General features: G+C 35.4%; 1 protein-coding gene across 1 annotated transcript in view; it reads right to left on the minus strand.

Moving 5' to 3' along the window:
- RYR2 (ryanodine receptor 2 (cardiac)) overlaps positions 1-27,108 on the minus strand; it is a gene marked incomplete at both ends in the record, with an annotated part of 182,510 nt that overhangs the window by 41,014 nt on the left and 114,388 nt on the right. Inside the window, 15 exons of the mRNA XM_008945486.1 lie at positions 2,615-2,738; positions 5,407-5,482; positions 8,233-8,310; positions 10,538-10,675; positions 11,856-11,945; positions 12,626-12,704; positions 14,967-15,130; positions 16,510-16,650; positions 19,264-19,354; positions 21,074-21,294; positions 22,263-22,432; positions 23,694-23,814; positions 25,064-25,169; positions 25,632-25,818; positions 26,486-26,621. Coding sequence (XP_008943734.1) covers positions 2,615-2,738; positions 5,407-5,482; positions 8,233-8,310; positions 10,538-10,675; positions 11,856-11,945; positions 12,626-12,704; positions 14,967-15,130; positions 16,510-16,650; positions 19,264-19,354; positions 21,074-21,294; positions 22,263-22,432; positions 23,694-23,814; positions 25,064-25,169; positions 25,632-25,818; positions 26,486-26,621 — 1,922 coding nt within the window. The remainder of the gene's footprint in view (positions 1-2,614; positions 2,739-5,406; positions 5,483-8,232; positions 8,311-10,537; positions 10,676-11,855; positions 11,946-12,625; positions 12,705-14,966; positions 15,131-16,509; positions 16,651-19,263; positions 19,355-21,073; positions 21,295-22,262; positions 22,433-23,693; positions 23,815-25,063; positions 25,170-25,631; positions 25,819-26,485; positions 26,622-27,108) is intronic.

Below are 27,108 nucleotides of genomic sequence, written 5' to 3' on the forward strand. Positions count from 1 at the left end.
TGCAAATTACTAAAGCATACCTACTGAATAAAACTGCCTGTGTGGTGCACATTTCTGCTTTAAATTAGAACATTGGTGGTGTTTGGTGGAAAAGTTTCAGAAAAAGAAATTCTGGAAGTAAAGTAGCTTTGTCAGGTGACACTTGTAAAGGTACAATAGTCTCTGTGTCATTAAGATTATCTGATCAAGGACCTTCTCAATACAAAAGGGGATAATAAGAAGGAAACCACAAACAAAAACATATAGTGACAAAAAACCTAGTAAGCAAGGGATAAAGGAGAAAATGCTGGAGACCAAAATTCTCCAGTTATTAATTAATGGGCTGTTATGAAACTTCAAGCACAGCTCTGTAGGGTGCAACCTGGACTTCATAACACCTAAGAGGAGGGGGCATGAAGAACAAGAGGATTTGGAATATTCGAGGCAGATCAGTGGAAATATGCAAACTAATGATGGAATGTGCAGGGGAGCAGGATCAAGGAAGAGTACAGAGGAGGGAATAAAAAAAAAACAAAAAGGGGTCTAAAAGGGGCCGCTCACATGTAAACTGGGCCCTGCCAATACAGTTGTCTGACTCAGCCCTGCACCTCATCACTACTTCTAAAACTGTTCTTAACTATCTCTCTGTGTAATCTCTCTCATTATCCCAGGTGTATGTGTGTGCTGCAAGGAATAAGCATCAGCTACTGGTAAGACCAGCATGAGTGCATACTGGGCCAGCAATTGTTGGGGTGTAGGTGCCCCCAGGCCTGTAGTGCCAGCAATAGGAGTGATAAGGATCTGAGCATCATTAGTTGGAGAGTCATAGCTTTTGGGAATGTCTCTATGTAACCTACAGACTTTGAGCCCAGAGTGCTAGCTACAGCAGTATTTGGTGCTAGCAACTAGAATCAGACAGTGGTGGGATTAAGGCACCCCTGGGTCTGTGGTGTCCGCAACTGGAACAAGTGGGAGTCCTAGTTACCAGCTACTGGGGTAGGAATGCTGTGTGTCCCCCAAAAAAAGCCCAGGTAATGTAGGGGGGCGATGTCAGTAAGGGGAGTGAGGGGCTCAGTGCCCGCAGCTGAATTGGGACTGTGGGTCACAGGCCACGTGCCTGAGTGCCATGTGCCTGGCAGGGGGCAAGTGTTTGTATTATCCCTAAATCCAGTGTGCAGAGGGTGCTCTGGGCTAGAATGGTCACTGTCTAATAAAAGACTGGAAAGAAATCTGTGCAAGATATATGTGGTAGAAAGTCTAGTGGGAAGCAGACCAAAGAAAAACACTATTCAGATGCTTGTTATTTTAGACAGAGCAGTGGTCACAGAGGCAGCAGGTCCACTGATTTCAACTTGATATAAAGTCCTGCATTTAACTAGCACAGGAGGATGTAGATGTGGCATGGACTATTTACTAGATGACAGGTGTGTCCAAGTTAATGATTATCTTACCATCCTTCTTAGCCTTCCACTCCTCCAAAACCAAAAAGCCCCTTGTGTTTAAATTAGACAGAAACAAAAAGTCGTAGTCAAAAAGGAAGTGTAACTTTAATTGCAGCTGAGGAGTCTTTTGTTATTTTGACAGGGGATGAGAAAGAAAACCTTTGCTGACTGACATCCTTCTTGTACATCCTACTCCATTGAAGGGAAATAAATTGAATTATTCCAGCTACTCAAAAGATTTTACCTAGGATTATTAGATTAGCTGTGAGATTATAAATGGGCTGAATTTCATATGTGATATAAAAGAACGGAAGTAGGGTAGATTTTAAGTAGATGTGCTAGGCTAATTAATTCACAATGATTACTTAAATCCATCTCTGTGACTGTTTCATTCACTCACTAAGGTTCAAGCCATAGAAATCTCAGATATGCTTTCAGCCTTTCCTAGTGACTCACATTTCCTGAGCCATGCTCATGAAGCAGAAAAGCTCCCAATTTAATTAGAAGTTTACTCTTGCTGCAGTTAGTAAGTAAAAATATCATGTTAAAACCAAAAAGAATTATGTATTTTATTCTGCAGAGAATAGCCTGTATATGTACTGTTGATTAATACATTTATTCATTACTATTACATTTACACTATAGATAAAAATACTACTGGAAACATCACTTATTATTTTAAAAATAGTTTAATAATGCTACAAATTAATTCAGTTAAAAGAAATTAGTAGTAGATTTTAGAAATAAAACTGTCTTATCAAAGCAATTGCCTAGAAATTTTTATAGAGATGTGGACGTGCCTGAACTGTAATGAAGACTTAATAATTCTCTCACTTGTAGAAAATTAACAATTTTACTAACAGTTGGATGTATGGAGACACACCACAAAGAAAAAGCATTCTGTAGTGTTGAAAGGAAAGGCAGAAGAAAAGTAGAGATTATGGAGAACCCCACTTGTGCCTCTCAAAAACCCTGTTACTTACTCCATAATTTGTTTCTTTCTCACAATATACTATATGAAGGAGCTGAAACTCAAAAATGAAAATAGATTTCTCCTTCAATAATTAAAAAACAAAACAAACAAAACAAAACAAACAAACAAACAAACAAAAAAAAACACAACCCACACCACCACACCGGAAACTACTGAGGAGTATTAGAAACCTTCTATCCCACTAATACTGAATAAATACCTGGAGACCACATATCCATTAATCTGTAAAAATTTCAGAATATCCTGTGCTTTTTCTCTGTCCTTGGCTTTTTCTTTGGCTGTAAGCGTATCATATGGAACAAGAAGAGGATGGTTGCCTCCTCCTACTATGGAACATCAAGAGAATTAAAAAGCAGTTAAAGAGTTATCTGTTGACATGGTCAGTTTCAGCATGTAAAAGCAATGTCATAATAATACATAGCACATGTCAGTAAAATCTAGTCTGAAATAACAACAATGCAATTTTCTGTTTCACTACACAAATCTAAAAAAGATAGTTTCAGATAGAAAAAGTTTCAGATAGAAACTTCAGACATGACTACAAATATAATTCTAGCATAATCAATTGCTGCAAGTACCAGGCAAATATGTTGAACCTACTGCAAAAAAACTCTTAAAGAAGAAAAAAGTGCTTAACTAGTACGAATGTGTATTATAATTACAACTTCATTTCATATTGAAAATACTTCAATAAGTAACACACTGTTTCATAAGAAATCTAAGATATAAACAAATATATAAGCATATAGAGTCCTGTTTTTAAACATTCTGATGACAGCAAAAAGGTTTCATAGAGTTTAGCAAGATGTTCGCATAGCTAAAATGATATGAAAGTGATACCATTTTATTTTACAGTAATAAACTAAAGACAGAAAGTTAGACCACATTATTCAAATGTCGTTCAGACAACTGTCCAACCTGATCAAAAGATTGCTGCTAAAACATAATAAATTTCATTTGTATTGCTTACAAATAGCTGCTGTACTGATACCTCCCTGAATGCAGATAAGTTAATTTGGCAGGAAAATACAATCATTATTATTAATATAAATATCTGCATAAAAAGCAACAATCTTGGGATTTAACCTTCTAAATATCATCATCATATAGGGGAATACAATGACTTCCTACAATAATTGCTATGAAACCTCAGAACATTGTAAAGGTTATGATCAGACATCTCTCAGAAAAAATACCACAGCAAGTCTCTAGCAGTAGTATTTTAAAATAGGAATAAATTTCCTTTAGAAAATATTGGAAACATATCATTAGGTAATTTTATAAGCCATATATCCAAAAAAATTTCCATTAGTCCTGCCTGAATCCATATAAGTACTTGCAAAGTGATCGCCTAGTGGGCAAGTCTGATGATTGGGTTTCTCTTGTTTGGTTTGGTTTTTTTGAGAAAGTACAGCCTTTAGCATTGGAATGACTGGGTTTTACTCTATTGCCACAAACATGATCTAATTCCACCATATTACAGATGAAGACAGACATGAAAAAATGCATACAAGCCTGGTATGCACACGTGCCCTATCTATGGAAGCCATTAAGACTATAATAGATCGTTTGATTACAATTAATACACACAAAGTGTTCAATGAAGGGAAATGACACTTGCAATTTTCAGGTGGCTCACATTCTTGTTTATGTGAAAAGGCTTAAATGAAAATTAAGACGCATTAGAAGCATTCTGTACCTCAAGTCTACATTAGTCTGCTGTTCTTCATGTATAAAAAATGTTTCAAGACTAGCAGATGTATATACTAGAGGAAAAAATCACACTCTTGAGGGCCAGGTTTTTCCCAGCTGACAAATAGATCTACTTTCCACAGGAAGAAACTCTCCATCAGAAGCCTCTCCTTCATTCACTAGAGCTGCCTCTAGGCTTTCCAGCACTATGCTTCTTTGCACAACACTACAAATACTATACAGTGTTCTCATCGAAGTGTTGCTCAAAGGTAAAAATCTGCTTTCAAAGCTGACAAATACAGTAGACCCATTTAGACATCTAGTCCTCCGGTATCCTACAGTTTCCTGCACTTAGCCTATCCTGTGGCAACTCATTCTGAAAAACAGTTTTAAAAAGAAGGCTTTAAAAATGAAACCAAAATCTGTATATTTATAAAGGCATGGAAATTCATAGAGATTTATCAAAGGCATTTCCAGATGATGGAACTTTACTTTTACATAACACTAACTATGGTTCCTTTGCTGGAAGCCTACAACTAATGAATAAAGCAAGTACACAATAAAAAAAAAAAAATTTAAAAGGCCAACTTTGGTTCATACAGTTCAACTTGACACCTTTAGAACACCAAAATATAGCTTTATTCATTTTCAAATGAGAACTTGCTGTTTCTCCAAATATTGTTACCTCTATGTGCAAATATGCTCTCTGCAGAAAAAAATTTTGCTTTAACACAAAAAAAGAAATTATTTTAACACTAAGAAAAAGCAGCAAGCTATACATTACATGGCAAAATTTGTCATTTTAGTAAGCAGAGCTCATGGAACACATGCAATTTTTATGTGGAATCAAGAATGTGCTCTAAATTTACCCACTTGTCATTTAAATACACAATACAAGGAGCTGTTAGTAAACATCCATTTATATCCACCTGCAATAAAGAAGCAATTCAAATGAAATCAGATCTCTCTGAGCAATAGTTTGGAAGACTAATGCTAGAAGGAAAATCCATTAATGTAGCTTAAATTTATTTACAATCTTTGCCTTCTCTTCCTTTGATATATTTGAATTAGTAAACTACTTCAACAGGAACTGTTGAAACTGGTACATTCAGTACTATAAAAACTTCCAGGCACTAAAAATCACAAACTAGTAAATTAAGAACAGATACTTTATTGTTTCTTCTTTGTCAGTTTAAATTTTCTCTTAATTTTCAGTAATTCAATCTGTTTTCTCAAATATATGACCTAAACTAACCATAGAGAACTTAAAATACTATAAATACCTATAGTTAATATTACCTTTTGCTTCAAGCTCCATTTTCTTTTTCTTTGCCCATATGTTATGGTAGTTTTCAGCCATCATCTCAGCCATAGCCTTAAGAAAATGGAGAGCTTAGTAATATGTGTTGCAAAGGTTAACCCCCAAGAAGTTGATACTAAATAGCAAGCTTTTCTCTTTGGGAGGTTCAATACAATTACACTGGAATGATTCACTGAATGCAAGAGTTTTTGCTGAAAAGTTATGATATAATGTTTGGATAGGATGGGTGTAGCTGTATAGGTATTAGGAACCTGGTGCTGAAAAGAAAACAATAAGAAAAAGAAGGAACCACAAAGAGGGGTATAATCTAGAAAGAGTACTGGGGTGTCAGACAGGGACTTGACTCTCAAAACAGTGCCAGGAAGAACTCCCTGAAGGCTCTGGTCAAGGGCACTGAAACAAGACTGTTCCTGCTGCCTGTGGCAGGCTGACTATAAACCCATGGCTACAGCCTGATCGAGGTGAATACTCATTTGTGCAAGCACACTATTAAAAGCACCAACCATTTTACAAGAGACTCCATAGGTGCAGCTGTAGATTTTTATTGAGCGTGAAATTCTGCTCCAGTGTGCAGAACACAATACATTCTTTTTCTAAAACAAACTCATTCAGACTGGCAAACTAGAAGCTAGACCCCAAACCAAGCAAAAGACAGGAAAATACTCCAGTCTCTAGCTGGTAGGAACTATTATTTCAACATGAAACAACTTCTAAAACCCACCTCTCCCATTCTCCTGACTGCATACCCTCTGTTAGTACACAGTACTGGATTTTTTTGTAGATTTCACTTATCACTTCTATCATGAACCTACAGAAACATTGTTCCCATCTTCAGTATGCGTTTTGACTAATCAGAATTTCTGAATACTGACTTCTTTATTTGGGAGAATACACATGAATTCAGATAAACTGAAAACTTTGGGCCCTATCTTGTTTGTCTATAGAACAATTTGTTTCATAAACATTTCCCCACTGCTACATTATTATACGTCTCTCTCCTGTTACGGTAGATGTCTTCTGTCATGCACACTCCGGTCCTGGTGTCTTGAAAATCCAGATTGGAACCTTGGAAGAATATAGTGTAGTCTGTGTTTTCTTTCCTGGTAGGGCAGGGTGCTATGAAGACAAGACCTAGATACTCATGGAGCCAGGATGTCACCCGAATAGGAAGTATTCCCCAGACTTATGGTTTTAGATATGGTCATGATCCCTGCTAGCACAGGATATGCACAGGATGAGGTAAACAAGGTTGGAGAATCTAACCCTGAACTCTACTTTAAAAATATTAAACATCAGGAAAAGGTACAAAATTACATACAGCTCATTTCTAAAACCTAGATCTCATTAATACCTAACATGTTTGGATGTTTCCTGAATGACAGTATGAGGACAATTAATACCTGAAATTGCATTTTAATTAAATTGGCTTTGCTTTCAAATAAAACATTCTGAAGTTGGTTTCAAAGAAGACCTCTCTTTATAATTAAGGACAAATGAATCATAAAGCCAACCAGCTCTGCTTTATAGCTGCGGGCCACAAAGGAAATTAAATTAATGACAAATGTTAGAGGGTACAGCATAGGAGAGTAAACAAGGGAGTAATAGAATTTCTAATGCCATTTTTTTTCTGGTTTGTGACAGGCTGGTTTCTTTTCCCTGGGTTTGGTTTACTGCATCATAATACCATGACGATGCCCACATCAAGAGTTGTCTCACGAGCATTAAAAGTCTGCACAGACTTTTGGACTACACTGAATCTATACAAACATATAAATGATGTTCACTATAACGAAGCTGTTTCATTAGTTTAAAATATTAACTCTTTGGAATGATTAGCAATCTACTGAATGCTTCAACTCAGGTATGACAATTACTTGGCAACAAATACATATTATTGTAAAGCTGGTCAGAAATCTACAAAGGTTAGAAATATGAAAAGTAAACTACAAGAGAGAAATCAAGCAGGGGAAACCCAGTGTGAGAATATGATTGGAGGCACAGTACAGTAAATACTGTACAGTTAGACAATTACTTTACTACTGTTTGCTTGTTTCATTGCACTATGACAGAGCCAGCAAGGGCTAACTTAACCATGTTTTTCAGGAGTTTTTTTGTATCTAGCTTTGAACACCATGGTGCTACTACTAGACTGGTACAAACACTCATGCTAATTTAAAAGTATCTGATATCTGTCTATATAATATTGTAACCATATCTACAGTTTAATTAGTAAACTGTAAAAACTAGCACCATACGGCATCAAACACCAGGAAAAAAAATCTAGCTTTCTAATGACAGAAATCTCATTTGTTTGTCGGCCTAAAAATACTGCTCCAAACAACATAAATTTACTGACAGATGTCAAAACCTTACCCCAAACTTCTTCCTTCTGTATTCTCATTACATTTGTTTTAACAGTGGTTGCTGACTCTTATTTCTTCCATTTAGAAAAAAGAGCAATGACAAAAGATTTTTGGGAATGTGGTGGAGAAATAAGAGATAAACAGAAAAAAAGTTGACGCTGCAAGCTCAGGATTCTCTTCAAAATGACAGATGTTCACAAAGCGAGAAGAGAAATATCAATCCAGGACTGTAATAAACTTTGAAGCTTTTCAACATGAGTCATGTTTTTCAAAGCAACAAGGATCAAACAGAGGTGATGAAAAAAACCCAACCAACAAATCAAAGCGCATAAAAGAAAGTAACATAAAGCACAAAAATTTGTTTAAACCAGCAGAGAAGAAAAAGAAAACTAAAAAATAAAATAAAATAAAAAGTAGGCATATTGAGAGTTTCTGACTTACATGTAAATCTCTGGAGAGGGTGACATTGCTCATGTCAATTGCTCGAGGAGTGTAGCCATGGGCTGTATCTACAGAGATCTGAATGACAAACATGTACAACAGTAGAGTTATACAAGTATTTGACACAAAGTTAACCTAACAAGACACTGAAAGTAAGAATGAACTTGAGGAGAAACTCACTTGTATATCTCTAGAGAGCAAAGGGATTCTATGTAGCCCAAATGAAAATACATCAGAAGGTGGTAAACACGAGATTTTGGCAATAGTCTGTGTATTTTGTTCCTAAAGACAGACAGCCATCAGACACAAATCCTCCTCATCCAGTTTCAAATTTTACTTAAACGTCTTTAAGATTTGAACTCACTGTGGATAACGCTGTACCAAAGCTATGATTAAATCTCTGCATTTTCTAATTTTTTTTTTCCCCTCTGCAGGGAAAACCTCAGTCAACCTAGTTCAAGGTGAATTCAGGCAAAAGTCAAACTTTGAATTTGGCTTTTCAAGACTATTTCTACATATAGGAAGAGAATATACTAAATGCAATTCTTTTTCCTTCTGTCCCTCCTCCCCACATAGAAAACATCACCATTTTGTCATTCTTTCTTTCTGTTGCCTAAACAGTCTCAAGTTTGCTCATTACATTGACACAAACTTTCAGAGGAGGATAAATAATGACAGAGATTCTCTGGATGGCAAACCACTGATGCAACAAATGTAGCTAGAAAAGGAGCATTGCTGGGCTTTCCTCTAAGGACTCTGTTATAACCGACAAACTCAATCACCCCACAGTTACATCTTCCTTTGCAAAGACCAGAGTTAATAATTTTGTTCCTACATCCAGTATGATCTTCATATGCATGTATATGAGCATGTACAAAGCCTAGAAGTTAAAATGCCTCCTTTGAAAAGGCAACCACTTGCAATGGAGAGAAACACAAAGGACGTACAAGCAGCACATGGTGAACAAATAGTGATAAAGCATGGTTTTCTAAAGCAAGCACTGTTACATTAACATGAAGATACTGATTAAATATACTTAGAATTTCTCAGCTAAACACAGGAAAATGATATTTTGTATATGTGTGTGATGACAGCACAAAGTTTAAACAGGGGACATTAATAAGATAGTGTACTCTGAAATACAGAAATACTTTAGGCTTCAAAAACTCTTCTAGAAAAGTTATATGATTTCCTTATAGTAAGGTAAGACTATAACTTAGCTACAAAAACTGTTTTCATATGTTGATATAATTTAAATCTTGACTGTAAGGCTATTCACTCTATTAAGCTCCTTATGCTTTAAGTACATACTAATGTCTCTGTCGGTATAGTCTTTGGGGATGGTATTAAAAACCCCCAGAAGTCAGGAGAATTTGAAGTCAAGAATTTTGAAGGCAACTGTAGTGTGCAAATTATAACATGTAGTTTAGCCCAAGTGCTAAATCAAATCACTTGATATACACTTTCTAGTGTCTATAGAAAGTAAAGAGGCAGGCTAAACCGCTCATTTTTCACAGGCATATCACCACTCACATATGTAAATAGTGCAGAGCTGAGTGGAGAGAAGAGGGAAATATTTTTCCCCTCCATTTTATTTCCCCCATTGGTTTGGCTCCATGGGAGTCTGCATGAATGAGAAAGATTTTCTTTACAGTTTAATTGCAAAGTATATGACGCTCTAAATGAATATAGTAACAGTATTTTCCCATTTTATCTTTACAGAATTTTCATTTAGGAAAGCTAATCTAAAGGCAAAAAAAACCTGTCTTTAACATTTACAGAATTTTGGCTGTCTATAGAAGGAAACTACGCTGCAATAACACTTATGTTTGTATTAATTCTCCTTGGGGAAAAAAAAAAAAAAAAGAAAAAAAACAGTTCATATATGTACTTTTGTTTTTTTTTTTACAAGCTTAAAGGCAACCATAGCTGCCAAATTAAAAACCTAGCAGACTAAAATCATATTAATATTCACTATTAATGCATAACCACCTACTGATGTAAATAATTCCCCTAAATGATGGAGACAGTTATATCAAGGGAACAAACACATTCCTATTTCAGTATTGTTCAGTCTTTTTTTTAAAATGTTCATTAGCATATTACTTTGGAACAGGGAAAAAATGTTCCAGAGTCAGTGAACAGAAATCCAAACAAACCTTCAGAGTCACACAATTCCTTGTGAAAAAAGTTTTCACTTTTTTTTTTCTGCTATAGGTTTATTTCATTGCTTTTAAAATCAAAGAATGGATAGCAGATTTTGCATGCCCTTTTTTAAAATAATGTTTTTAGCAAAATGTCTCACTTGACTGGTTTGAGATATGCGGCGTGTCCGATTATAGAGTGCCATGGAATCTCCTTCCCGTGTCCTTTCGATTCGCCATCCCCACGCCAGCATAGTTTTTAGTGATTCTTTGATAGGCCATCGATAAATTTCTTTCTCCTAAAAGAACGCACATGCAATAATTGCTTTGTTTAATACATAGCTGTACAAAGAAAACAAAATAACTATTGGGGGTTTGCCTGGTTATACTGAGATTTTTTTTTCCAACTCAAACAATTCTGTAATTCTATGCAAAGAAATACTGAAATCAGCCCTTATGGCCCAGGGATACTTCAAAGAAGCAGATAAATCATATGATATTTAAAAGTTTATTTAGCATTTCAGAGGTGGGCAGAATTCTGGACCTCCAGGAAGTTGTTGATCACAGGTATAACCATGTTAATGGCATGCTTAGATATGAACTCAAAGGTGAAGCAGTAATTATCAGAAGTAACACAGAGTTTTGTCTTTTACTTGAAAAAAAAAAAAAATAGACAAAAAACAGTGACAGACTCACAAAAGAGTCCATGTTGGAATAGGCCTCTGGACATCATGTGTCTCAACCTTCTGTAGAGGTTAGATAAGCTAACCCAATTGGGCTATGAGCAGTTATCAAGATTAAGTCATCTAGGGTTTGACACATCATGCCTTGAACATTTGCAGTGAAGATGAATTCACCACTTTTCTGGACAACTTATTCCAATGTTTATGTTGTCAAGATAAGGATTTCCAGGAAGCATTTCTGCTGAAGCAGCTTACACTCATTGCCTCTTGTCCTGCCACTGTGCGTCCCAGTAAAGAGAATACATCCATCTTCTCTATAATATCATTTAGGTATTGGGAAATCAAGATTATATCCTTGCCAGCTTTTTCTCTTTGTTAAGCTGGACAAACCCTGTTCCTTCAGCCTGCCTTTATTTATCAAGTTCTCCAGCCTTCTAGTCATCTTTGTGGCCCTCTTCTGGAGACCAGGCAAAGCCTATACCCAAGTCTTAGCTAAGCAAGTAGGCACTCCTGTATGACCTTACTGTAAAAACATACTGGCAATATGACACTTCAGCTTCATTACAAGCTGTACCAAGTAGATTTAGTCATGAGAGAAAAGAAGTTGAGTGGCCTATTTATTGTACAAGAAAATCCTTCTATCTCTTTTTGAGATTTTGAGGAAGGCAACAATCAAACTTTACCTGATAGAGTCTAAATAAATTTTTCAAGTCTGTTGAAAACACCAGGTGATATTTTTACAGCGAATGAAGCAATCTTTCAATCACCTTGGACAAAGAATAAGCAAATTCCTTACCTTTTCGGACAGTAACTTATATTGTTTCATTAACGGTTGCACCTTTGCAGATTCAGAATATGTTTCACCATATGTCCATCCATTGGCAAACTGAAAACAGGAATAACAACAGGAAAAAATGGGGAAAATAAACAATTATGAAAAATCCTATTTTTATTGTTACAAAGGAACAAAAGAATGTTTCTGCAGAACTGATGCTGTTACAGTAAAATTTCCTTTCTACTATTTTCTCAACATTTTCACAACTAACATTTATATTACCTACACATAATGAAATTGATTATGTAGCATGCCACTTTTTTGAGAACTAACGATTACACAAAGCTAGCATTTCAAAACATTCTTCTTTTAAATATTTATATAGAAGCAGAATACTGTGCTACAGTTGAGGAATTATTTTTAGTATTGGACACCCAAACTGCACAAAGGAATAAAAAAAAACTAAAGATGTTTTTTGGTTAAAAAAATGAAATTTCCAGTCAACACAACTCTTAAGCAATTACAAAGTGTTTTTACTCAAAAGTCAACAAAGAAAATGATAAAATGATGAAACACTATTTTGAAATATTCATGTGCACTTACAGAACCTTCCCCCCAAATGCATTTCAAGAAAAACATGTTTATATCTTATATACCAACTTGTAGCTTGTAAAATCCTAATACTTGTATTGTTGGTATATTGTATATACCAATAATAAAATCCAGATTAAAATGGTCTAAAGATGAAATAGACTCAAATAAATTTGCTTTATACAGGAACATAGATTTACCTTTTCCATTGACCATTTGTCATGGGAATGTTCTGCATATTTATTAATAAAATATTCCAGCTTTTCAGGGATTGTAATGCTGAAAATTAAGAGAAAAAATAATCATTGTATCCTACATTCTAAAACGTGAATGATTTTCTTTTGAGGAAGACTTTCAAGTAAATAATTAGTAGAGCATACATCCATTCAAAGCATCTTACTGCATTCCATTTCCTCACATACAGTTTCCATCAAGCCCCAGCTAAATCAATTTTAAAAAAATGTGAGTTATTTAATGGGCTCTGAATGAGAACCACAGCTGTTGTAGGAATTTTTGTAGGAATTTTTCTTTGACACACACGTGCAAGGAAAAATCAATGATGATACCAAGCACTCATGTTTTTTGTCAGAAATTTCTATTGCTAACATTCATTTTCTGAAGATCAAAGATATAACCTACTCATAGCTTCAGAAATACAGTGGTAACTTATTGCACATGTCCATTATAAACTGGGTGTGTTAACAGTCCTTTTTGAAACATATAATGTATTTTATTTATTCCTATAAGTTGCACTAGGACAACTCAAAAGTTATAGGCTCAATGCTTTATTTTCCAACAACCTAGTGAATATTAAAAGTATTAAAATCGTTATTAAAAACAGAAAATTAAAAGCCCCTCAAATAAATACATCAGCCCTTCAACAAGTGTGTAAGACAGTGCAGAAGTTAAGGTATCTTAAGCAGTAAAGAAAAACCAGCTACCCATAACTGTCAAAGAAGCACTAGAAGCAGAATACTCTTAAAACAAAACAAAAAAACTTAGCAAATATCAGTATTTTGCTGCATCTGCTTTTCTACAAATGAAAGGCAATAATTGCTTCTTGATCACTTATGAAGTAGCAAAATCTTCCCTCATAAGACAGAGTATTTTGTCAGTAAAAGTGTTACAGTGCCACCTACTGCAGAGCAGAAGAGTCTGATTATTAATCTTCAGTCACAGAGTGGGAAAAAACAGAAATGTAAAACAAAATTATGTCACAGTAACAGTTTGCAAGAGCCTAACTAGATACAAAGGCCAGAAAATAAACATGCAGCACAGTCATAGGATATTTTTATTGTTTGTAGGCATGTACTTCAAGGGGAATTCTACTAATAGTATCATACTTAGTATCATTTCAGAAATGCAATAAATTGACAATTACAGTAAGGTCATACTTATAGATTCATATGAATAAGTCTAGGATAGTAAGCAATGTGATGCAGGAATTGCATATTAAAAGAATATAGGATAGACTGGAAGTGACCCAAATAAAAGCAGTGATTTCTTTGTCTTGAATCATCACAGAACTGCTGACTCCTACGGCAAGGAGCTGGCTCATGATTTAGGTTATGTTAAGTAACATTTTCTGAGTTTTTCAAATATGTTCTGGTTATCTACAATTTTCCTCTGAAATGATACCAGATTACACTGAACAGTTAAATGAAAGGAAAATATCTTCACTAAATTTTGTTAAATCTTTGTGTTCCTTAAATACATCTTAGACAAATGAATTTTAATGGTCACTTATGTGATTTCTATATTGCAGTCATATTACAGATTTTACTGCCATATTTAGATATGCATACATGTACAAACATATTGTGGCTTCAATCTGCTGAAGGCATTCTGTGTTCTGAATGTTAATACAGACAGAAATCTCACAAAGGCAATCAAATTAAACATCTTACGAGTGGCATTTTGCAAGACACAGTGCATAACCACATTGATGGAAGGCTATTCATACAAAAGACAACAGGGCGCTGGCTGTAGTCAAAAATCAGGGGACAAAAATCCCAGTCAGATATGTGTTTTGTCTAGCTAATACACTTAAAAGTGTATAGTCAGAGACTGACTGCCTAGACAGAATCAAGATCTTTTTGTCCAATTCCCCATTATTAATAGTAAGAGATTATATGAATGCAAGATCATCATCATTTTCTGTAAGTCCATTGTCATTACTGTCCTGGTGAATGTTAGCAATGACAGAGATGATGCACTCTACTTTGTCTGCTCCTAAAAACATGTTTGGTTATTTGTAGCAGACATACAAAGATAACTGGATAGTTCTATTTTCTGGCTGAAAATAAATTAAGAATGTTCTAGGTTGATGAGGAAATTGGTTACGTAACTGCATATTCATTCCTTTATATGATTCAAAAATAAATACCTACATAAACATAAAAATATAAAGGTCTCCATTTTATCTAAAGATAAGCAGAAGAGAAAAAGAAGCTATAAGTTCACTTCATACCCAACAACAGACTTCATTCCTCTTCCACATTCATGATAGAAATATCTAGTTGCAAAAAAATAATTCCTTACTTTGATGTATCAACAGGTTGAGGATTAAAATTCCCATCTGAATCCATTGAAGACTGTTTTTCCATCATATTGACATAGTTTGATTCCATGTAGTCTGGAGGTAAGGCCCCTGCAACTGCACTCAAACAAGGCAAAGCCAATTTGAATAGTTCTTGGTCATATTTCTGTGGAACACACAAGGGATACAAAGTGAGCAGTGAATGGAAGATCTCAACATCACTGGTGAAACTGACAAAGCTGTATGTGAAACCACGCAAACACAGAACGGTTTCTTACTCAGTGTGAAAATAAATTTTTGTTCTGAAAATAAAGGAAACAGACTGTCCAAAGCATATTATATGCCATAGATAAAGCCAGGATCAAGTCATGTTCTTGCTGAAGAAAACAGGCAAAGTTTGACTCCACCTAGAACAAGACTAGGCATTCTTCAGATGTCTTGGAAGAGAACATAGCAGAGGAATCATAGAATCATTAAGGTTGGAAAAGACCTCTAAGATCATCAAGTTCAACCATCACCCATCACTACCATGACCATTTAACCGTGTCCCCAGGTGTCACATCTACACATTTTTTTAACACCTCCAGGGATGGTGACTCCTCCACCTCCCCATGCAGCCTGTTCCAATGCCTTATCACTCTTTCAGTAAAGAAATTCTTTCTAATACCTCCCCTAGCACAACTTGAGGCCATTTCCTCTTGTCCTGTCACTAATAACCTGGGAGGAGAGACCAACACCCACCTCACTACAGCCTCTTTTCAGGTAGTTGTAGAGAGCAGTAAGGTGTCCCCCTCAGCCTCCTCTTCTCCAGACAATCCCAGTTCCCTTAGCTGCTCCTCTAAAACATATTCCCCAGACCTTTCACCAGCTTCGCCACCCATCTCTGGATCCACTCCAGCACCTCGGTGTCCCTCTTACATAGTGGTGCTCAAAACCGAACACAGCACTCAAGTTGTGGCCTCACCAGTGCCAAAAACAGGGGCACAATCACTTCCCTACTCCTGCTGGCCACACTATTTTTGATACAGACCAGTATAACATTTTTAAATGCCTAGATTTGAAATGAAGATAATGAAATTTTAAGCAGGTTGTTTAAAAGTACTCACTGAATGAACAATAAATACATATGAAGTGTATTATTAAACTTTTGTCCAACACAGGACTGAGTCAAGAGTGATGAAATTTCAACTAATAAAGCAAGAGAGTAGTGATTTGTTTAAGGAAGAACAGCATGTGTGGTAGAAAAGTACATATTTCAGTCACCTGCAGATGCTTGAATTTGCTTTTAGGGTTCTGAAGTGTAGCTGACCTGTACAGATACAGCTTCATTAGCTATATGTTTTTTTTTTAAATGAGCAGATAAAATGCTGTACCAACTTTAAAGCAGAAAGAGCTATAAGAGGGAGATTTAAATTTACTATAGTCTATATTTTTTCTTAAAAGTGGACAATACAGTGTTAATACAAGCTGGGTAAAAATGACAGATAAAAAAAAAAGTTACGCAGTAAGCTTTTACAGTAGTACATTGATATTAAAATTCATTACCTTTTGAGACAAAGCATCAAAAATACCCCAGAACAACTTTCTGGATAAATGAAGTTCTTCTTCTGAGGCAGTACCAAAGTTACCCCATCCACCTGGCAAACAATAATACTTCCAACATCGTTCATAATGATTTGTCAGCAACTAAAACAGAACATATTTTGAAAGCAAATAAAATATAAGTGTTGATGTTCTTCCATTCTGGCACTTGACCATTACACAGGCATTGTCAGAAAAAAAAAAAATCTAACTTTTACCACAAAGCTCGGTTGTGTATCAGTTGTTTAAATCACTGGTGGATATACACATAGAAAGAGCAGCTCTCCAGTATCTAATCTCTTCTATGAGCTGTAAAACCTGCTATGAGTCTACCCTCCTGCCCTCTATTGCAACTGGCAGAGGAGCTTTATCCTGTCTCATTCTCTTTCATTAAATACATATTTCAGGGATACCTTCTTCTCAAGTGGTTACAAGATTCCACATTATCAGGGACTCAAATGGTGCAAAGACCTACTACTGGGTATTTGCTAAACTAAAACATCACAGATTTTGCACCTGATGTGTCCCCTATGTTTCTAAGTCATAGACAAGTACAGGAAAAATTAGTTGTACAATTCTTAGTAAAGACAATCCCAAACAACAGATTTGGAAATAGCAAAGTATGACAACCTAGTCCTACTCAGGATTACACTTTTCTACAGCACAGAATGATCTTTCTAAAAACCACAGCTGGAACTTTAGTTCAGAGTTTAACAGTTCCTCAGAGAAAAAGAGATTTGTTTCAACATCACTTTGCAAAGTATGTTGGCAAAATATTAGAAGCCACGGTCAGTAAAGAGATGACAAGTTTCCCTTTTTACTAGTCAGAACAAATGCCAAAACAGAAAAATGCAGATATTTATAACGTAAATGTGCAGAAATAAAGACCATCAGTAAAAAAAAAAAAAAAGTCTTGATATGTAGAAGTATGGATTTTGATAGCCAAAAATATAACCTCAACACTTCTATACTTTCATAGATCAGAAAAGTAATCATACTATATAATGCATTTGTATATCTCCAGATTTAAATAATCTGTTATTATGTGGTTACTATTTAAATTGTCAGATGATTAAAGAAAAAATGGAAAGAACTTACCTGGATATATAATGTACAAAGAAAAGTTTTATCATTCACATAGAAACACAGAAGTCTCAAAACTATGGACTCTAACAGTCTAAGATGTATCTGAAAATGTCTGTTTTAAAAATAAACTATATTACACAATGGCAAACTTCAAGTTTGCTTTCATCCAGTGTATGAATGCTAATATGTATGTATATATTTTCAAATCCAGCTAAGAGTAAAGGCAGGCTTACTCTTAGAGAAGTCCCCAGTCAAGCACTGAATATGATTTAGGAGTAAACAAAAACAGGGTAGCTCTTTATCTTTAGATAAAGAGTTCACTTTCCTCAGAAGCTTCTATTATTTCTTTAAGTGTCAATGGTTAAAATCATTTGCACATGCTAACACCATGGTTCTCCTCATATCTATGCTGTCCCAAAGCCTGACTTGCCAAAGGGATCTAATTATTATTTCCTGCTGTCCTAGATGAACAGATCTCAGGGAGGTAGAGTTGCCCTTCCCCAACCCCCACTGCCCTCCCTCCCCCCCCAAAAAAAAAAAAACCAGAAAAAACCCCACCAGAAGTACCACAGCCATGCAGAGAGCAATATGTTACTATTTAGGTTTTTTCAGAGCATAAAATGTAATAAATATTAGAAAGAGCTCCTTCAGGGCAGTATACTAAACTATCAACTGCTTTTCTCACAGATAGGCACTAAAGAACGTCTGCTCTGGCATCTTCAGTTTCATTGAGCACTTCTTGGGAAAAACAACTGGATTCTGAAGTTCTTGGCAGAGGAAAGACCATGCAGTAGGTCCTGCCTTTGAGACTGATTTAAATTCCTCATCTGAGATCAGAGACCATTATCTGGCTAGTAGAAGCCTGTGTAATTCAGAGGAGTAGCTTGGCAAAGAAATCAGACGTAAAATGCAATTAATCCTGGTATGTGCCTTTTAAAGCATAAAGAACTATCAAATAAGAAAAGATTAAATAGCTCATTCAAAGTTGTGGTGCAAAATCATTAAAAAGGACTGCTTAAACCCAGCAGTAGGTGGAAAATGACACGTCTCAGAATTGCTGATGAAATCTGAGGAATCTTTAAGCAATGTGTCATCTCAGAAAGGAAAAAACACATTTCTTTTTTTCTTGTGCATTAGGAATCAAAATCAAAATATATGGAGACACTTTTGGGGGCTGAAAACAAAATGGAAGATGATTAAAAGACATGTATTGCTTAGATTTCCAAGCAGAAACCGCAGAAAAAGAGTTTGTTTTCCAAGAGCAGGGAAAGCCAACACAGGACAGAAGTAAGACTACATACATATTATTAGCTGCTACCTTCTTTTGTGGATTGGATTCTGCTCCTGGAAAACCAGAAGAGTTTTTCTATTTGTTTCTGTATATGCTTAAAAATGAAGGAGAGAACTAAGAGAGAAGCAAACACTAGACACAGACTTCATAATTCCATATGGATGGGTGTAATTTAGACTGAATTGCTGCTGAACCAGGAATTTATCTTTAAGATCTATGGCCTTAGATTACTGCAGAGTGTAGATAAGGTAACAAAGAAGATAGAGACTATTCTCCATGCAAGTGTTTTGTGTTGCATTCTGTTACAAGGACTGCTGCTGAATATTAAAATATACTTTTACCTTGAGAGGCATCTTGGCATGTTCATTTAACAGAGGAACATCAAATACTAATCTTCTTAGCAAATGCTGCATCATGGAAGGCCGCAACTGCCTAAAAGCAGACAAACCATTTCAAAAGGCTGTACCAGTAGTTTCATGTAAATAATTAATAAATATATTAAAGCAATCTGTCAGTTCTATGACGTTACAATTTTTCAAATTCATTAAATTAATAGGATTTTGCTTGTGGCACTAAAAGAATGTGTCTGCAAGAAAGCAAACAAGTGCATACCAAAGAAAACTTTCTGAATAAGCTGCATATCAAATGCTTTAAAGCATCTGATCTATAGACAGAGAAAATAATGAAATAAAATAAAAATCTGTGGTTTGATACTGTGTATTATGATGACCATGCCCATGAGAGAAGACTAACATTAATTTCTTGGAATATATCTCAATGGCTCTTAAAAGTATCCTAGAAACTAACAAAGACCTAAGAGCACTAAATCTTTAGATGTACTAAACAAGACACGCAGCAGCGTTTAGCAGTGGACACCAACTGGAAGGACTGAAGAAATAGGTATAATGTATGTTAGAGTGGCATGTATATTAAACTTTTCCAGATCAACAGCAAACACTTGTACATTTTATTGGCTATAGATATGAAATGGTCAATTTGATTTATTTTATAGAGAAATGCCATACAGTACTTTTTAACAGTACTGTAAATGCCATTTCTGAACACATTTCTACATTATGCTAAAAACCCCTATGGTGAAATATTAAAAGCACCTCTGGTGATTTGAAAGCCTAAGTGTTGCTAACTTTCATCAGAAATTGAATCCATAAGTGCCTAGTCAACTTCTGGTGATTAAGCCTGTAGGGTTACTAAAAAATTGGGTAATAATCAACTGGTTTTGAGACTGCAAATACCCAGAAAAAAATTTGTCCTGTAGGTCTCAATAATGAAGTATAACAATACTAGTCATTCACTAAGAATCACATCATTAGGGGTTGGAAGGATCCTCTGGAGATCATCGAGTCCACCCCCCCTGCCAGAGCAGGACCATCTAGTCTAGGGCAGGTAACACGAGGAACACATCCAGACGGGTCTTAAAAGTCTCCAAGGAAGGAGACTCCACAACCTCCCTGGGGAGCCTGTTCCAGTGCTCTGGAACCCTTACAGGAAAGAAGTTCTTCCTCATGTTGAGGTGGAACTTCCTGTGCTCCAGCTTGTGACCATTGCCCCTTGTCCTATCACAGGGTACAAGTGAGAATAGGTTGCCCCTTCCTTCTTGACACACAGCCCTCATATATTTACACACATTGATGAGATCCCCCTTTCTGCAGACTAAAAAGACCCAGGTCTCTCAGCTTTTCCTCTTAAGGCAGGTGTTCCTGTCCCCCAGTCATCCTTGTAGCCCTCTTAGGAAATGTAGCACACCATAAATAAAATCTCCATAGAACTATATAATCTACTGATCATCAACTATATTGCCAATGTGTAAAGCTAAAAGTATTTAAATGGTACTTCAGTGTATGCATAATTCCACAATTCCAGAGCTTTGTCTTTTTGCAGTATATTCTCTTAGTTAATCATCACAGTTCTAGTTCAAAAACCTTGGTAATACCAAAATAACAGAGGACTGCATATAAGTGATTAATAAAGTCATAAATTGAATACAGTGTATTTAAAAACATCACAATCATCTGGCTGGGAAAAAAACTCTTAATTATACTACAGGTGGCATAGTTCTGCATTTGTGTATTACAAATACCAGCAGTAAGTTTATCAAACAGCATTCCTGTACAGCCAGGAGCATTTTCTTACCCACAGATAGACAGCAAACACTCTTCAATAGAATCTCGCTGAGCTTTGGTAAGAGAGCATCCCTTTGAGAGTCTGTACACAGTATGCAACAAGGAGTCAATGAGGGAAGCATGGTGCTCTGTGCCAGCAAAAAGAGGAGCACATCTGGTCAACAGAGGCAAGACTGCTGTGCAAAGGTATCGATTCAGAGCCAAAGCCATATCCGTAGCACTTAAAGCAGCCTATGAATTAAATGGGACAAAAATTAGATTGGTCTCATCAATGTTGTTACGAATTAAAATTAATTATTTGATTTTCTTTTGTAGTTGCTATAAAGAGTATTAAGTTATAAAGTGTTCCAAAATACACAAATAAGGATTTGTTACCTACTGGAAGCTGGATGCCTATCTTCTCTTCCTGCTGCTAGTACCACAGATGGCTTTTGTTTTGTTTTGAATAAGTGAAAACATAAACACTAAAGGTAGCCATTCAAAAGCAAATCAATTTTCAAGAATGTCATAGCTGCATAACAGAACACTCCAAAGTCAGTCAGGTATGTATTTACAAAACTCAGCATGTTTCTGTGTTACGGTCAAGCCTAAATTCCAAGTGAGGCAAAAATCCTCACCTGCTCTTTCTTAAATAACAACAATTATTTTCAGAAAAATGTTGATATAAAAGGTCAAGTAGGGAAAACATAGTCCATGCGTTAGCTCATATAAGCGCTCTAAATCTGATCATTCTGGATGAAGCCATCTAAGAAAAATTAGATGGAAATAAGACTCACAGGAATAGAAAAAAAAAAGGCAGTGATTCTGACGAGGAACTGAAACAGAAAACAACAGTGCAGATGACCCTAACAAATGCACAGAGATGAACACCTTCTGTGTACGTCTGGAAACAGGCTCTCAGTTACATGTTCCATTGGCAGCTTATCTGATTTTGATTCCATAGCACAAGCTCAAAAGGTATCTTGGGGAAAGGCATTGCACCTCTTATGGATATTGGAGCTCTTTATAAATGAGCAACATTCTGGACAATGCATCTTCTCTGTTCTTTAAGTATTCTCAAAGCCCAGCAACAACATCCAGCATTTGAAAAATGCAGAAAACAACACGAAGAAATAAAGAGAGGTTTTTCAAGGGGTGAAAAATGCTGTATTGGTCAGTAAGATAACAGAACAAGAATAACAACTGACTTAAAAACTTACTGTATCTAAAGAAGCAGCAGCACGAAGATCTGGCAGAAAGCCAACTTCAAGAAGGTGTAGAAGAAAATCTTGGTCCTCAATTCCATAGACCCTGTCAAGGAACAAAACCATGGCTGCCTTGTGATCTGGGCAAAACCCCGCAGACATGTCAGGTTCCACCACAGTACCATCTAAAAGGAAGAAATAAGATTTCAATGACAAGGATCATCCTTCACCAGCAGACTAGGCAGTCATGTTACTACTTGTCAGAAGTTTTGAGTCTCTGTTAATATCTAAGCGTCTTTCCCATGGTTTTGTTACACAAAGGCAACGTATTTGTAGTTAATTGAAAAATAATTAATAAGGCAAATTCTACCCAGATAAACCTCAAAGTCCATACATGCTTTTCTGTTCATGTTTTCTGCATTAAGAGATTCTTATCAGTTGATATTCTGATATGATAAGTACCCAAAATACACTAATTCATTGATGGAACCACCTAGTTCTCAGAAGCAGCAGACAGAAAGTAAACGATACAACAATTGTACATCAAACACCTTAGAAATGCAACACTGGTGAGCATATCTGTAGTGTATAACAATGAATTAAGATGATACTAGAAAGTCCTCTGCAAGAAAACTTCTGAAATATGTGAAAGAAATTTGTTTAGATATTTTTAAAGTTTGATAATTTCATTTTCAAAACCAAATAAAAAATTTTGTATCTATGAGCTGTACTCCATGTTACTGAGATATCACCTATAGTCTGGAATTAGAAATAAATAACAGTGGAATGGTCTTTTTATCTCTTCTGCTAGAACCTATTGTGCGTTCTTGTGTTTTAAGTTCCTAGGCAATCCATGCTGTATTTATAATGTTCTCTCTTCATATATCCAAAAAAGCAGATGTAATTCTGTTTCTTTTACACTAGTGCTTACACAGTTCCCACTATTACAGTCAATTGTACATAGGCAGAAAACAGGAATAAATGCATTTGCATATGTACATCACACCTAAAACTTCACCATAGTTGCTGAAAAACAACTCTGGTGTCAGTAAGATCTGCTAGAAGCAATTGATAGGGTTAGAACAGCAAAAGCTAAGGATTATGTATCAAGAAAAGAGACTGTATTTTTTACAAATATTTTAGAAAAACAGAAAGTATGCATTTTTAAATTTCTTTTTAAAGTTTTATCAGATTTTCATGATTCATTTTAAATGATTGGGATTTACACCTGTGATTTAAGTGTACACAGAACTACTGCTTATAACATGCAGAAAAATTTTTGAAACATTGTTAAATACACAATTTCTCATCTAATTCACAATAAATGTTTTAATTTCTGGAACGTTTTTAAATACTGAGAGATATATGAATATCAATACGACATTAAATTACAAAACATAAGAATGGGATGAGAGAAAAAAAAAAAAAGTGGAATAATTATTTTACCTTTAGCTATGGTTGGCATGTGGAAAGGAATACTAATTACTCCTACCAAATCTTCTAGTGGAATCAAAGACCGTAGAATTGATCTGATTCTAATGGCTTCCCCTTTACCAGCATGGATAAGCTAAGGAAAAAAACAAATAAAAAATTAACAAGGTCTTTTTTTTATCTTCTATATCTGTTCATGTTCTGGAAACTTCTTGAATCATAGGTACACAAGAATGACTGCTCTCCAAATCGCTTTATAATTAATAATGTAAATTTCATGCAATCTGTATTTATTTGCTGTATTTTGGATGCAAATACACAAAGTCTAGAAATTGAGATTATTGGCTATTAAGCACATTTTCAGAAAGGAATATTAGGTAGAATAAGTGAACAAAACATTAAAATGTATTTGGGGAGAGGGGGCAGAGTGGGCAAGAAGGGGGAGAACAAAATCAGATTTTCAAATGAAAAAAACCTAGCTTTTCTGTTGTGTCCAAAGAATACTTGCAAGGTATCCCAGTTGTTTCAGTTTTGTTTTTTAAAAGGCATTCATTTGTTTTTTAAAAGGTATTCATACACTGACCTTATTATATGGATATCTCTGACTCAAGTTACCAGCCTCTGCACAAATCTGATACTGATCTATATTGATACGTATGAATTAGGGCACATTTCAGGGTGCAGTGAGAAACTGTATAACTAGAATATAAGTAGAATTTCTGAAGAACAGCAAAGTATTTTGAATTATAAACAACAAATATTTTCAAATAGTTTAAAGCTTTAAAGAACTAATTGGTAAGAGTTTGGTTTTTATAGTGTGTCTAATTCTTTAGATATAATGCCTCAAATAGCAACAATCTTACCTTTGAGAAGGTTTGGCATTGTGAATAAAGGTTATGATATATTGATGTGTATGTCCAGGGACAATGTTTATTCCTACATTTTAGAATAATGCCTTAGTCTTTTATATGCAAGATAAACAGTCTGTTTAAATAAATATAGGAAGAAAGTAAGGCCATGGTTTAAAAAAAAAACCCAAACACCTAAATCACTCTACACCACCAGAATAAATAGGGAGATTTGAGGAGTTTAATTGTCACAACAAACAATTAAACAATATTCGTGACAATGTAGTTGAAGAGCAACCACAGGGAACAGTAATAAGAAAAGCAGTGGAATAATTTGTTTAACAGCTTCTGAAGTTTGCAGAAATTACTTGTGAATTAGCACATGAACACATTATGTACATTAAGATACTGTGTAGCCATACCACTGCTTTAATACCTGATAGTGTGTTACTGTGAAAAATTTCAACATAAACCATGAAACGATCAGTAAAACAACTGTGCCTTGAACTTCCAAATGTGTAAATACATAAAACTTACATGCATTTCAGGGGCACAGCGTCCTAAGAGATCAATCAAAGCAGCATAAAAGGTCATGATTGCATTTCCCATGTGAATAGTGTCATCTTCTTGTTCTTCCATTTCACTGTAAATAATTGTTAAAACAATTAAAAGATTAATAAAATAAAATAAAATAAAAAGTTTTTACATGAGCAATAAATAAAGAAATTCTACTTAGACGTGTAACAGCTTTCACATAGTAGCTTCCTGTTAACTAGTGGACTTTTAGCAGACAGAGAATGGAATTTGTCCCCAGAAGACTGTAGTAACATCTGCATTGTTATCATTTATCTGTCTTATTTTGCATCAGGGGACTGACTTTAACTGCCTGACAAAGAACAAACACAATTCTATAGAGGATTTAATGTTTAGAGCAATAGTTAATTTAACAGTGCAGAGGAAGCGCTATTTGGCAGAAGTCAAATCTTTACCCTCCATAGAATCCAAGGAAGAATCCATAATTTGCATGGTAAAACAAGCAAGTAAATTAATGAGTAAGATTATAAAACAAAAAGGTTCACAATGTAAGCAATTCCACGGCACCTACAGGGTTTTACTAGATCCATTGCTTGGGGAAGGTCCATCTCTTGTTGGATCTTCTGATATTTGTATTGCTTCCTCCATGGCAGCAAGTAACCCATTGCCTCCTTCTCCTCTTAGAGCTGGACCAAAACATTCGGGTCGACGGATAAGCAGTCTGACTACAACATTAGCATTTTCCTCCACACTCTCTCCTATCACATAGAACAAATACCAAGATTTAAGATTATATCTAAAAGGCTTATGAAATACAATCAGAAAAAGGTGCACACAAGTGCGGAATGTATCAGTAGATACTTTTCACTAAAAAAGTTTCAATATCATGACAAAATTACCTCAACAAACATACGTTTTATTATTTCAATAAAAGCTATGAAACAAACCATAATTTAATTCAAAATTAAATATACCCAAAGAAGTCCCTACGTAATAAAGGATGTTTAAAGCACCACTGAAGCTACCGATTTGTAGTAGTCAGGTGAGAGAGTTAATGAAGGGACCAATATAGCTGCTGAACACTAAAATTGGACTATCTAATTCTTCATCAAAAGATGGGAGGTTTGGCTCTATTGTGACTTTTATAATAAAAAGATTTAGGACTCTCTGCTCTATTTCCAAAGGAGATGTAAGAATTTCAAAGACTAAAGATGGACATAAAAAATGAGGCATAGTCTCATAGGGCCCAATATGATTTGTGAAATAGGCATCTAAGTTACTGTGTTTCTTGCATAACTGGACTCTTTCTGCAAATCGCCCTTAAATTTAGAGTAACATATCAAGTTCACTTATATTATTATTTTAAATTACAAGCTTATTTGAACAATAGAGGAAGTTATACAAATTTATAGGCTTATAGTCTACCATTGCAAAACACAGCAAAACGAAGAAAATCCAAATATCGCTCTCCTTCAACTGGGTTCCATCCAATGTCTGGGTAGCCTTTAGATATCAACAAAAGACAACTCTGCAATCCACATCCAGCCAAGTAGCGAACCACCTAAAAGTAAAGTAAGATAAAAAATACTTTCATTGTGAAGAAAAAGAGAAGTGCAGTTTCAAAGTGAAGCATCCTCATCCATTGTGTCCATATGGTGTCCAATTCTTTTCAGCCCTGACAAAACCATTTCAGATTTGGGCAAATCAGAAGAGCAGCCTCTTTGTTAGTTCACTCTCCCAGTCTTTTCCTACTTCTGCCATGAACTGTGAGACTTTACTTACCTCAATTCCATTTTTCTTGTTTTAAATCACTGCTTTGTAATCCACACCTCATTTCTCTTGCAGATCTGAGTGTTACAAATTAGTCAATTTTCTAGTACTCTGTAACTACACATTTTCCATATTTGAAAACACATCTTCTAAGATAATTCACAGGTCTAATCTTTTATTTTAACCTTTCCTTTTCACTTGCTTTTTTTCTTCCTTTCTTCTAAACATAAAGTAGTAACACTCCCTGTAATTCAGGCCTACAGTCTCTGCCAGCAGGA

This window comes from Merops nubicus, unplaced genomic scaffold (assembly GCF_000691845.1).
Source record: "Merops nubicus isolate BGI_N331 unplaced genomic scaffold, ASM69184v1 scaffold788, whole genome shotgun sequence".
NCBI classification, from domain to species: domain Eukaryota; kingdom Metazoa; phylum Chordata; class Aves; order Coraciiformes; family Meropidae; genus Merops; species Merops nubicus.